Source organism: Salvelinus alpinus, chromosome 29 (assembly GCF_045679555.1).
Source record: "Salvelinus alpinus chromosome 29, SLU_Salpinus.1, whole genome shotgun sequence".
In the NCBI taxonomy this organism is placed as follows: domain Eukaryota; kingdom Metazoa; phylum Chordata; class Actinopteri; order Salmoniformes; family Salmonidae; genus Salvelinus; species Salvelinus alpinus.
The window spans coordinates 37,180,759-37,195,487 of NC_092114.1; the positions used below are offsets into that span (position 1 = coordinate 37,180,759).

At 43.9% G+C, this 14,729-nt stretch overlaps 1 protein-coding gene across 1 annotated transcript in view; it reads right to left on the reverse strand.

Moving 5' to 3' along the window:
- Positions 1-13,522, reverse strand: part of plekho1a (pleckstrin homology domain containing, family O member 1a) — a 29,291-nt gene extending 15,769 nt beyond the window's left edge. The window contains exons 1-3 of the mRNA XM_071374486.1: positions 13,251-13,522; positions 12,463-12,609; positions 5,707-5,847 (exon numbers count right to left, since the gene is read on the reverse strand). Of these exons, the coding sequence (XP_071230587.1) occupies positions 5,707-5,847; positions 12,463-12,609; positions 13,251-13,277 (315 nt within the window). The 5' untranslated portion in view covers positions 13,278-13,522. The remainder of the gene's footprint in view (positions 1-5,706; positions 5,848-12,462; positions 12,610-13,250) is intronic.
- Positions 13,523-14,729: the final 1,207 nt, after the last annotated feature.

Sequence of the window (14,729 nt, forward strand, 5' to 3'; positions counted from 1 at the left end):
CATCCTGCATCCCCTGACCTTGATTCTGCCTGCCCTTCGGTACCCTTTGGACTCCAAACTGGTTTTGACCCTTTTGCCTGTCCACGACCATTCTCTTGCCTTACCCTTTTGGATTAATAAATATTGTAAGACTCCAACCATCTGCCTCCTGTGTCTGCATGTGGATCTCGCCTTGTGTCATGATACTGATAGGAGTGGAACCCGATGTGGTCGTCTGCGGCAATAGCCCATCCGTGACAAGGACAGACGAGTTGTGCGTTCCGAGATGCCGTTCTGCACCCTACTGCGCCATTATTTGCCTGTTTGTGGTCCTCCTGTTAGCTTGCACAATTATTGCCATTCTCCTTCGACTTCTCATCAACAAGCTGTTTTTTGTTTGTTGCACCACTCTCGGTAAACCCTAGACACTGTCGTACATGAAAAGCCTAGGAGGCCAGCCAGTTCTGAGATAGTGGAACCGGTGCACGTGACTCCATTTTGGTTAACGGGCTGATGTACCTAATAAACTGCCAACTGAGTGTACGCTGCTGCTACTGTCTATTATTCTGTTGCCTAGTCACTTTACCCCTACCTACATGTACATAGCTACCTCAATTACATCGTACCCCTGCACATCGACTTGGTACTGGTACTCCTTGTATATAGCCATGTTATTTTGACTTGTTATTTTGACTCTCCCTGCCCACACCCGCCCCATCTGGAAACCTCTTTGTTAAGGTTTATGTTTGTGTCATGCTTATGTTTGCAATACTGACAACAAAGTTTGTATATGTCGATAATGTATTATGTGTAAAACATATAAATAGTGGCAGGGTCTACAAGAAATCATGGACTACAAGAAGAAAACCAGCCACGTCACGGACACCGACGTCACGCTTCCAGACAAACTAAACACCTTCTTTGCACGCTTTGAGGATAATACAGTGCCACCGTCGCGGCCTGATAACAAGAACTGCGCCCCCCCCCCCCCACTCTCCTTCTCTGTGGCCGATGTGAGTAAAACATTTAAACATGTTAACCCTCACAAGGCTGCTGGCCCAGATGGCATCCCTAGCCGCGTCCTCAGAGCATGCGCAGACCAGGTGGCTGGTGTGTTTACGGACATATTCAATCGCTTCCTATCCCAGTCTGCTGTCCCCACATGCTTCAAGATGGCCACCATTGTTCCTGTACCCAAGAAGGCAAAGATAACTGAACTAAATGACTACCGCCCCGTAGCACTCACTTCTGTCATCATGAAGTGCTTTGAGAGACTAGTCAAGGATCATATCACCCCCACCTTACTGGCCACCTTAGACCCACTTCAGTTTGCATACCGCCCTAACAGGTTTACAGACGATGCAATCGCCATCACACTGCCCTATCCCATCTGGACAAGAGGAATACCTATGTAAGAAGGCTGTTCATTGTCTACAGCTCAGCAGTCAACACCATAGTACCCTCCAAGCTCATCATCAAGCTGGAGGCCCTGGGTCTCAACCCCGCCCTGTGCAATTGGGTCCTGGACTTTCTGACGGGCCGCCCCCAGGTGGTGAAGGTAGGAAACAACATCTCCACTTCGCTGACCTTCAACACTGGGACCCCACAAGGGTGCGTGCTCAGCCCCCTCCTGTACTCCCTGTTCACCCATGACTGCGTGGCCATGCACGCCACCAACTCAATCATCAAGTTTGCAGACGACACAACAGTAGTGGGCTTGATTACCAACAACGACGAGACAGCCTACAGGGAGGAGGTGAGGGCACTCGGAGTGTGGTGTCAGGAAAACAACCTCTCACTCAACGCCAACAAAACAAAGGAGATGATCGTGGACTTCAGGAAACAGCAGAGGGAGCAACCCCTATCCACATCGAAGGGACAGCAGTGGAGAAAGTGGAACATTTTAAGTTCCTCGGCGTACACGTCAACGACAAACTGAAATGGTCCTCCCACACAGACAGTGTGGTGAAGAAGGCGCAACAGCGACTCTTCAAACTCAGGAGGTTGAAGAAATTTGGCTTGTCACCCAAAACCCTGACAAACTTCTACAGATCCACAATCGAGAGCATCCTGTCGGGCTGTATTACAGCCTGGTACGGCAACTGCTCCACCCTCAACCGCAAGGCTGTCCAGAGGGTGGTGCGGTCTGCACAACGCATCACCGGGGGCAAACTACCTGACCTCCATGACACTTATAGCACCCGATGTCACAGGAAGGCAAAAAAGATAATCAAAGACAACAACCACCCGAGCCACTGCCTATCATCCAGAAGGCAAGGTCAGTACAGGTGCATCAAAGCTGGGACGGAGAGACTGAAGAAAAGCTTCTATCTCAAGGCCATCAAACTGCTAAACAGCAATCACTAACTCAGAGAGGCTGCTGCCTACATGGAGACCCAATCACTGGGCACTTTAACAAATTGATCACTAGTCACTATAAACAACGCCACTTTAAATAATGCCACTTTAATAATGTTTGCATATCTTACATTACTCATATCATATGTGTATATACTGTATTTTATACAATCTATTGCACCTTGCCTATGCCGATCGGCCATCGCTCATCCATATATTTATATGTACATATTCTCATTCCCCCCTTTAGATTTGTGTGTATTAGATAGTTGTTGGGGAATTGTTAGATCACTTGTTAGATATTACTGCACTGTCGGAACCAGAAGCACAAGCATTTTGCTACACTCGCATTAACATCTGCTAACCATGTGTATGTGACCAATAAAATTTGATTTGATTTGATGTACAGGTTTCAAGACTAGTCATTCAACTGAGACTGCTCTTCTCTGTGTCACGGAGGCGCTCCGCACTGCTAAAGCTAACTCTCTCTCCTCTGCTCTCATCCTTCTAGACCTATCGGCTGCCTTTGATACTGTGAACCATCAGATCCTCCTCTCCACCCTCTCCGAGTTGGGCATCTCCGGCGCGGCCCACGCTTGGATTGTGTCCTACCTGACAGGTCGCTCCTACCAGGTGGCGTGGCGAGAATCTGTCTCCGCACCACGTGCTCTCACCACTGGTGTCCCCTAGGGCTCTGTTCTAGGCCCTCTCCTATTCTCGCTATACACCAAGTCACTTGGCTCTGTCATATCCTCACATGGTCTCTCCTATCATTGCTATGCAGACGACACACAATTAATCTTCTCCTTTCCCCCTTCTGATAACCAGGTGGCGAATCGCATCTCTGCATGTCTGGCAGACATATCAGTGTGGATGACGGATCACCACCTCAAGCTGAACCTCGGCAAGACGGAGCTGCTCTTCCTCCCGGGGAAGGACTGCCCGTTCCATGATCTCGCCATCACAGTTGACAACTCCATTGTGTCCTCCTCCCAGAGTGCTAAGAACTTTGGCGTGATCCTGGACAACACCCTGTCGTTCTCAACTAACATCAAGGCGGTGACCCGTTCCTGTAGGTTCATGCTCTACAACATTCGCAGAGTACGACCCTGCCTCACACAGGAAGCGGCGCAGGTCCTAATCCAGGCACTTGTCATCTCCCGTCTGGATTACTGCAACTCGCTGTTGGCTGGGCTCCCTGCCTGTGCCATTAAACCCCTACAACTCATCCAGAACGCCGCAGCCCGTCTGGTGTTCAACCTTCCCAAGTTCTCTCACGTCACCCCGCTCCTCCGCTCTCTCCACTGGCTTCCAGTTGAAGCTCGCATCCGCTACAAGACCATGGTGCTTGCCTACGGAGCTGTGAGGGGAACGGCACCTCCGTACCTTCAGGCTCTGATCAGGCCCTACACCCAAACAAGGGCACTGCGTTCATCCACCTCTGGCCTGCTCGCCTCCCTACCTCTGAGGAAGTACAGCTCCCGCTCAGCCCAGTCAAAACTGTTCGCTGCTCTGGCACCCCAATGGTGGAACAAACTCCCCCACGACGCCAGGTCAGCGGAGTCAATCACCACCTTCCGGAAACACCTGAAACCCCACCTCTTTAAGGAATACCTAGGATAGGATAAAGTAATCCTTCTAACCCCCCCCCCCCCCTTAAAAGAGTTAGATGCACTATTGTAAAGTGGTTGTTCCACTGGATATCATAAGGTGAATGCACCAACTTGTAAGTCGCTCTGGATAAGAGCGTCTGCTAAATGACTTAAATGTAAATGTAAATGTAGCCTACTACCCTCCTGAAAAAAGAACATGAAATCCTGCTTACGCTTACTGATGCATGGAATGCAATGGTTCGAACAGTTTTGTGTACAATGAAGTTTGTAGGCTACACCATTGACCAGACAAAGGCGATCAAGGAAGGGGACCAGCAGCAAAGCAGTCAGCACAGCAGCTACGTAGGTAGCGGAGTGGGCACAGCAGGAAACAAGGTCTGAGGTTAACACAGGCTTAGGAGATCTTATACATTTTGTTCTATGAGATAATATCAGTCAGTTAACATGACCTCTATGAATTATGAAGCCTTTAAGTGCTTTTGTTAATTGCATAAATGCTTCAAGATCTCCTAAGCCTGTGTTTACCACAGACCTTATTTTCGGCGTTTATCCAAAAACGGCATTCATTTTCCCATAGGCTTTGTACAATGAACCATGGCGGAATTAGTGCCTAGAAAAAGACGCCATTACTATTTATCTCTATTGGGATACAAAGACTCAGTATCCGTAGCCACTCCATTATCTTTAACTCTGCAATGTTGGAAAAGGACTCGTAAGTAAGTATTTCACTGTAAGTCTACACCTGTTGTATACGAAACATGTACATTTGATTGTTTTGATTTGAGCTTGTACTTTGTCTCATACTCTCTCTTTATAGAGAACCACAAACTATGTCTGATGATAAGCTTGTACTTTATGTCTCATACTCTCTCTTTATAGAAAACCACAAACTATGTCTGATGATAAGCTTGTACTTTATGTCTCATACTCTCTCTTTATAGAAAACCACAAACTATGTCTGATGATAAGCTTGTACTTTATGTCTCATACTCTCTCTTTATAGAAAACCACAAACTATGTCTGATGATAAGCTTGTACTTTATGTCTCATACTCTCTCTTTATAGAAAACCACAAACTATGTCTGATGAAAACCGCAAACTATATCTGACGATAAGCTTGTACTTTGTCTCATACTCTCTCTTTATAGAAAACCACAAACTATGTCTGATGATAAGCTTGTACTTTGTCTCATACTCTCTCTTTATAGAAAACCACAAACTATGTCTGATGATAAGCTTGTACTTTGTCTCATACTCTCTCTCTATACAAAACCACAAACTATGTCTGACGATAAGCTTGTACTTTGTCTCATACTCTCTCTTTATAGAAAACCACAAACTATGTCTGACGATAAGCTTGTACTTTGTCTCATACTCTCTCTTTATAGAAAACCACAAACTATGTCTGACGATAAGCTTGTACTTTGTCTCATACTCTCTCTTTATAGAAAACCACAAACTATGTCTGATGATAAGCTTGTACTTTGTCTCATACTCCCTCTTTATAGAAAACCACAAACTATGTCTGATGATAAGCTTGTACTTTGACTCATACTCTCTCTTTATAGAAAACCACAAACTATGTCTGACGATAAGCTTGCCTCAAGTTTCAGATTTTAACAAAAGAAAACTTCAAATGCATTTTCAGCTAAAATCAACACCTGCAGTAAGGACTTCCCACTGAGGCCTACACACCCCAGGCCCTGCTGAGCCTCCCTGCCTGACTCCTTCACTCTCCCTGGGCAGAAGGACTCACTATATTCCCAGGCTGCTTGCAGCGGAGCAGGGTGAACCTGCTGTGGTTCTTCTTACTGCGGCTCTTGGCCTTGCGCAGCTCCTCAGAGCGTTCGTAGTCAGCCAGGTCAAACAACTCCTGGACTTTCCTCTCATCCTTCACCTGGAAACACACAGAGAAAACAAGAGGTAGTTACAACTCAGGTCTGTGCAAGATGGCACTGGCAAATGAGTTTTGTCAATTTGTTTTGAACCTTAAACCATCTGTCTACCACAAAAATAGACCTATGCACAAACACACACATATGCACACGCACACACACACACAGAGAACAACCTACTGTGCATTACAGCAGGACATCTTGAGTTTAACCCAAGGGAAAAGACTAATTACCACTCTCTGTTATCCAGCAGCTTTCGACAGCACAGAGACACACCACAGTGCCTGGATAAAACTCAGCCGTTTGAAATAAAACCTTTTCTCACATTCGTATCATCCATTATTTTAGGATGTTAATGAGGTTTCAAATGGAATTCTCTTGCATATCAGGCCTTACATGCCCATACAGAAGATCTTCTGTAGGTGTAATGGTCTTTTTAGGATATGTCCAAATGTCTATAAAACAAATCCATTACAGGCCTGATGTTACCATGTTTTGATCATACTTTTACCCAGAGCATTGAAAAATGTGTTTATTTTCAAAACCTGCTTCCCAATGCCACCAAAACGCAATAGCCAGAAAAAATAGGTAGGTAGAAAAATTGAGTCTTGGAGCGGGTGTTCATGTGTTACTCCCCTGCCTCCCATTATTGGTCTTGTTGCCCCGCCGCAAAGTGTCTAATTTAAACGCAGATCAATTGTAATCAACAGTGCTGGGGCAGAGACATCGACCTCTCCATTCAGCCTGACTGACAGGTGATTACATACAACCCCAGGGGTGGTGGGACCTCTCAGAGGGCCCCATTAACTTCAACACATCAACGGGATCACTGGGGGTCATGGTGGGTGTGCGTGTTTGGAGGTGTTGGGGGTTGGTTATTGACATGGATACAAGTCTATGTGTAGGTCTGTTGTGAGAACCTAAGGAGACGCAGAGAGACATGGTTGAACGCCATTGGTACACACAGCAATGGTGTGTGTGGGTGGATGTGACTGTGTGTTGGGAAGGGGCAGGGGCGTTCCACTTTCATCTGGATGAATAGAGTTTTTCCACAGCAACAGAGCCGTGCATCAGAGGAATCTTCCGATGTTAGAACGAGACACGGAGCCACTCTATGATCAAAGAAACAACCACATACGGTATAATTAAATAATGTGTCACAGCCTTGGATCAACCCCCATTAAACCACTAGCAGCCTGAAATCCACTTGTTAGGGCTGTTATTAGTTGTGTCCTAAATTTGACCATCTGCCTTTTAATTTCATTGAGGAACTGTATTATGCCTAGCGATACAGTATATGAGGACAAAACATACATCAAAGTGTAGTCCAATTTCTTCCTGACAAAATACAGATCTAAACTGTGCCCCACCTCATGCTGATACACCTTCATTAACCACCCAAATTGCATTTAAAATGTAAAAGATAAACAAGAGCTGTGTGTGTGTGTGTGTGTGTGTGTGTGTGTGTGTGTGTGTGTGTGTGTGTGTGTGTGTGTGTGTGTGTGTGTGTGTGTGTGTGTGTGTGTGTGTGTGTGTGTGTGTGTGTGTGTGTGTGTGTGTGTGTGTGTGTGTGAGTGAGTGAGTGAGTGAGTGAGTGAGTGAGTGAGTGAGTGAGTGAGTGAGTGAGTGAGTGAGTGAGAGAGAGAGAGAGAGAGAGAGAGAGAGAGAGAGAGAGAGAGAGAGAGAGAGAGAGAGAGAGAGAGAGAGAGAGAGAGAGAGAGAGAGAGAGAGAGAGAGAGAGAGAGAGAGAGGCTCACAACTATAATATGGGGCAAAATAAGCCCTGAGGATCCATTCTGGAACGCCCACCATCCCATCAATATTTCACTCCCCTCCTGCTACGTATATGGAAAAGCAGAGTTGGGGGTGGTAGTGGGAGTAAAATACCCACCACTAAGAATAACCCAGCAACATACCGCCGTGAAACGCAAAAATAGAGAAAGTCTATACTAGCCGGCGGAAGCCCATCAAACAGTACAGTGCAAGGAAAAACCCTAGAGCGAATGGAAAGGCGATGTCCGATTGGTCACACTCCAAAATCTGGTTGACATGCCGTTAATACCCTGTAATCAAGCCCTGGAGGAGTTATGTTTATATAAACCAGGTTGGAATTAAGAGGGGAAGTGGATTAAAATCATATTTTCAATCAGTGTGAAAAATGTGATGTAGTTAAGAGCTGGGGAGTATAAAGAGGCTGGTTTATTTATAATATAATACTATAAATATAATATTCCCCAGAACTGACCAGTAGGCTTTCCTGAAATAACTAGCATAGCAAGTATGGAAAGCTAAACCACCATGGCCTCCCTGCACCAATCATATAGATTTATTACATTGACCATGTGGTATGCTTGACCAGTCATCTTGCACTATTTCCAAATTACAGTACATAGGGGTTTCACCAACAACCCAGTTCTCCACTGATCACGTTGATCCGTTGGACCAGTAACAACACTTGTGTGGTCCTTGACGAATTTTAGAGGTGTGTTGCTAAGCTCCTCCAGTCACAGGGCTCCTGTATCAACCACTAAACTTGGTCACACATTCGCCTTCTATACCAATCCCATTGCAACAGTATCTGTAAACTACATCAATCACAAAGACCTTGACCAACTACAAAACACTTTGCCCAACTGCGTCACCACATTTCTTCAACGCATGGCCTAAAATGTTACCTCAAGTACCCCCTGGCCTCGGTTATACAGTGTCTGATGAATACAAGCTTCACTTTCTCGCTCTAAATCCTGTTTTGTTGGAGTGTCCTCGTTCATATGCCGTGCACGTCACCACTGAAAACCATAAAGACCTCTCTCTATGTATCTATAAACATAGGTGGAACTCCCAGCAATTATTCACATAGATCATAGATGTAGTGTTTGAAGTGGAAGCACTTTGAGCATTCTACAGGAGCATCTCTGTCTGCACGTGTAAAGCCTCCTATCATCACAAGACTTGAGAAGAGAACAGAGAGTTCTCTTCTGAAAGATGTATGATGTGTGTAACCTGCAGCCAATAGCACAGCTGTAAGATAAGAGCAGAGCAATATGCAGGGGTGATATCCTCGGAGCAGAGACAGGACACACTCCTCTGCACAGGAACACACGCCTCCATAACATACACTCTCAGCACTATTCTCAACTATGACAACATACTGTACACTTTTCACACAGAAGACATGGCCTTCTATGGAGGAACAGACCTCAATGTAACTCACGTATCTATGCAGTTCATGTGTTGTGTACTGCATGTTCTTGCAGCGTGTCTGTCTGGCCAGCCAATCAAGGCTCTCAGAGCTATGGCTCTGTAGACTATTATGGGAAGCTTGAGCTGACGATGATTTACTTAAAAAAAAAAAAAATCCTGGTTTTGCACAGATTTTCACTGTGAGCAGTAGCTGAGTCGGCATATTACGAAAAATACACCGCAGTTAGCGGGCTCTTTGAGATTATGGAACTTTTAATGATATCTTGACATTTTCAACATAAAAATACTGTAGCTGTTCCTTGAGTCATTTCCCCTGACACTACTAAGTAACCGGCAGGCGATGAAATCCAATAGTCTTAAAATTATATTTGTGCTCTGCGCCCAAGTCTCGTGGTAGCGCTACCGACCTCCAGACTATATGCCCTCCAGCGGCAGGAGTTCTCTCTCTGAACTTCCCTCTAAAATATCACCTTTCCTTCACAATAAAAGCACAAAAAAATAAGACAGGAGAACAGATAGGAACATATTTGTGCTCTTCTTAGTGGTCAAAGGATGAAGTACATTTTAATCATCTGGGGTAGTACAGAGTAATGTCACCAGCAGTTAACTTCTCAAAGTCCCAGTTGCATGGTAGCAAATCCTCCTGGAGAATCTCTCACATCGAACTGGTGTCCCGTGTGAGGATGCTTAGAGGTAATAGAGCAACATAGCTGCTTACTGCCCTTCCCTAGTTTATGTAGCTAATCTTATGAGTTAGCAGACAATTTGATACGGTCAATGCCAGCCTGCACACTCATGCCACAATTCAATCAATTGCAGATAAATTCAACCTCAATGTCGGTCACGTTTTAACGCAAGTGTTTAACAGCCGCAGGCTGTATATTTTGTGGATATTGATGCTTGATTATGTTGATTCCAAACCACACCTGACATGAAATACAGTATACACTTTCAGAGTGAACCCACAGTATGATTTTCCTTCATCTGTGATTGATAAAAATGATTGAGGCAATTCATTCAGTGAATATGGGTCAAAAACATCATTTGTGCTCAAACTCGCTCACGACATGATATCACTCAACGTCTATAAAACATTAAATCAAACTCAAAGACGGGAGTTTTAGATGAAAGATTATCCCGGGCCCCATGAGGCGGTTCGGCTGTGGTTACGCTGAGCGTCGGAGATACAAGTCTCTGTGTTCTTTTTAGCCTTCTGGCCTACTTCATGAATAGCGTGCTTGTCTTTTCAAAGTTCTCATTTGAATAATCCACCACCATTAATCATGTGGTTAAGAAGTTGCAGCAGAGCACATAACACACACAAGTACACGCAGGTCAAATAGTTATCACTGGGTTTGCAGTTACCTTCACCTGACAAATAGGTAGCACACCACTTACCAATATACATGATATAACAATGGCTCCTTAACAAACATTGAATTGTACGTGTAAAACGAACAATAGGTGCATTACATAAAATAACTATAAAATCCAACAAATTACAGAGCATGTGGGAGACGCGATAATGAGAGAAAGAGAACCACGCTGAACTGATACGTTCTGTTCCACAGGTGAACTCATTACAAAGCAACTGAACCTCAGCTGAGCGTGTGTGTGTGTGTGTGTGTGTGTGTGTGTGTGTGTGTGTGTGTGTGTGTGTGTGTGTGTGTGTGTGTGTGTGTGTGTGTGTGTGTGTGTGTGTGTGTGTGTGTGTGTGTGTGTGTGTGTGTGTGTGTGTGTGTGTGTGTGTAAACGGTAGGGTTGAGGGGGTGGAGGCCTTAGATGCTTGGGGGTCCTCAGGCACAGCGAGAGGCGCAGCTGTGTCAGCCGTGGTCTTTTCAGTTTCTGACACGTGTTTGTTGCTCATCCAGCAGGCTGTAAGGGAGCACAGCACAGATGAAAAAAATCATTTTAAAACTCTGGTTCTAAAATTATCCGGGAAACTGGCATTGCGTGCAGCTGGAGCCCTGAGTCCCACTCTCTCTTTCATTAGAGCAATAGAGAGATGCAGCCCTTATGTGGAACTTTCATTCGCTGTTCTGGGAATCCTTTCCAGGAATCATTTAAAGGGCATTATTCAGCTTTCAGAAAGACATGTGCCCTCTCAGCTGTCAGTAGCGTTTATCTCCATGGTTACTGCTTGTGGGAGGAGTATTGAAACAGCGACATCAAACAGAATCTGACCCTCCTCCTCCTCCAAAAAAAAAAGAGAATACAGAAATGGACAGGTGATTCTGTCCACGCCCTGTCCTTGCCCTGTCCATGGTGATGGTTCAATGCCTTTCGACAGAATACAGTAGATGAAGGGTGTGAATTCGCTACAGCTCAAGGTTTAACATCTAGGTCATGTGATCTTGAAACTTGTGCTGATAATGAGGCTGTTCACTGGAACCTTTCATGTCATAAAAGCACTTGGACATAAGTCATTACTTTCAGCCAAACAAAATAGTTATATTTCTATGCCATGGCCAAAACCTTGTTCTATTGTAACGGACAGTATTCTACATTTTCCCAACGATGCTACTGAGTCACCAATGTCCATAGTAGTACCCACTAGGCACACACTGGTTCAATCAACATTGTTTCCACAACATTTCAATTAAATGATTTTGAACCAATGTGGAATAGACGTTGAATTTACTTCTGTGCCCAGTGGGTATTTTGTTGACCTCAAAAGTTGGGCACGTTTGAGCCAGTGAAAGTAATACGAATTCAGCGCATAATGTTTTTTGCTTGCATGGTAATTTGTGCTTAGATTTGACAATTTAGCCTATTTATTTTCAACAGCCAAGGAAATTCAGTCAGATTTGATCCCCTTTCCATGGAGAGCCTCGATTTCCAGACTTATAACAATAGCTGGTTTTGAAAAACTTAAGGAATCTTGGTTAAATTTGTTGTTGGAAACAACAGACCAAGCGCTGACAGCCCAGGCGTAGGTTACATGCAAGGCTATTTTCACAAAACAAGTTCCCCAGAACTCTGAAACCTGAGAAACCCAGGATGTCCATCTACGGCTAAAAGGTGAAATCCATGTTTGCTGTCAAAGCTGTCATCTTAATGATGCATCTTAGACAGGCTGTGTGGTATTTGTGGTTCATTGGCCTTCAACTGTGTGGTGCATAGACATACATGCATACAGACAGACAGACAAACAGACAGACAGACACACAGACAAAAGCATCTCTACTGAAGCAAGGTGAGCCTGCAACAAAGGAAACGTGAACCTTCTAATAGCAGTACAGGCAAACTAAATCAAATGTTCATATGTTCCCACACAGTCACACACACACACACACACACACACACACACACACAGGTTGGCCGTAACAATTTCAAGTACAGGGGTGCCTACTGTAGGCATAGACACAATTACAGCCTACACATGCGATTGGAGGTAAAAGAGAAGTGCATACCTCTTTCTCAGAGATGTACAGATGGTCTCCTCTCAGTATCACGAAACGGTTTTTCCATATTTCCCTAAAAATCCCTTTACCACAGAACTTGCGGATCCAGCCGACTTTGTCTGGCTGCGATGACAGTTGGTTGACATCTTGAGGACCCTGCATGTTCAAAGTGGAATAAATCCGTTAAAACCTAGTTAAGTTTACGTAACAAGATGTTCGCGAGAGTACTGAGAAAATAAGAGCTTCTTTCAAAGGCAAATGCATTTTCAATTTCATTCTCAGTAAGACATAGGACCTATGAGTCTCCTCGCTTCTTTCCCCCAAAATGATAACTGTGCGCTCTTCTGTGCGTAAAATTGAATTGCAGGTCTTATACCATCCAGGGTGTGGCAAATAAAACATATGAAAGCTACCAACCGATAGAGCACAACGAGCATCTGGCAATGGTACACTAATGACAAGAAAACACATTCTCCTCTTTCTTCACTGGAAGATTGAAGCCGTATGTTGAGGAAATTCGTGCAATGGCACAGAAGCAAATTGACAGGCTACACATTGAATGTGGGACGCGTAAGGAGCTGCCAAAAGGCCATTGTTTAGGAATTGTAGGCTATCAAATGTGTGATCTAGACAATGTGTGTGATATTGCCGCCAATGTGAGCTGTGGTATCAAAACGCGCATAATGCCCGATTCTGGGCAAATTGCCAGTTATACCCTAGAAAATGTATAGCCTAATGCAAAGATGCATATCAAAAAAATATGCACCCAATACTTGAAGAAAAAAGCTATATCTTACCCGTTTGGCTAAATTGCTCTTCTTCATAATGACAGAATCACTTTTGTGGTTGTGAGACAGGGAGTTGATCCAGTTTCAAGTATTTTCCTTTCTTTCAATAAGATATTTTTTTTAATGAATAAGCTGTCTTTCCCTTTCTTCTACTGCCCCAATATGTCGTATTAACGGTTTCTATTCTTAATTTCGATGACGTGGTCAGGTCGTGCACTGTCCGTTATTACGAGACGTTGGCATCGTCCCTCCACCTCCGTAGGTAGGCTACACTGATCTCGAACAAGCGGGCTGAAAGGGTATTCCCGTTACTATAGCGCTCGACAGCTCCATCTATTGCGCTGTCGGCGTGATGTCACCAAGACGGCTGATGTCAAATTGCTCGTAGGTTAGGAAAATAGAAGAGCAAGGGTCAGTTGAGAGGAAGCCAACAATAACCTGCCCATATAGGGGCCTATAAACAAAAATCCACAATTGATATCATTATGATAATGATTTTATATGCCATTATTGATTTTCGATAGAACCTATACATTATTGTAATAATTAGGACTACTAGATTTATCCATAAAACCAAGAGGATGAGATGGGAGGTTAGCCCAAAATATTTCAATTTGAACCATATTACAGAGGGGAAGGTGAGTATTTGTGGACCATCATAGAAATATAATCTATTCTTTCTATGGTGAGTATTTGGGGACCAACAAAGAAATATAATATATTCTTTCTATGGTGAGTATTTGGGGACCAACAAAGAAATATAATCTATTCTTTCTATGGTGAGTATTTGGGAACCTACATAGAAATAGAATAGATTATATTTCTATGGTGAGTATTTGGGGACCAACATAAAAATATAATCTATTCTTTCTATTATATTTCTATGGTGAGTATTTGGGGACCAACATAGAAATATAATCTATTCTTTCTATTATATTTCTATGGTGAGTATTTAGGGACCAACATAGAAATATAATCTATTCTATTTCTATGGTGAGTATTTGAGGACCAACATAGAAATATAATCTATTCTTTCTATTCTATTTCTATGGTGAGTATTTGGGGACCAACATAGAAATATAATCTATTCTTTCTATTCAATTTCTAGGAGACCACAAAGTTTTATCTCATGTTGGAGATGTTTAAATGACTGTTACATGCACTCCAGACAGTAGGCTAGTACAGTCACGGCCAAAAGTTTTGAGAATGACACAAATATTAATTTTCAGTCTGCTGCCTCAGTTTGTATGATGGCAATTGGCATATACTCCAGAATGTTATGTATAGTGATCAGATGAATTGCAATTAATTGCAAAGTTCCTCTTTGCCATGCAAATGAAGTGAATCCCCCAAAAACATTTCCACTGCATTTCAGCCCTGCCACAAAAGGACCAGCTGACATTATGTCAGTGATTCTCTCGTTAACACAGGTGTGAGTGTTGACGAGGACAAGGCTGGAGATCACGCTGTCATGCTGATTGAGTTCGC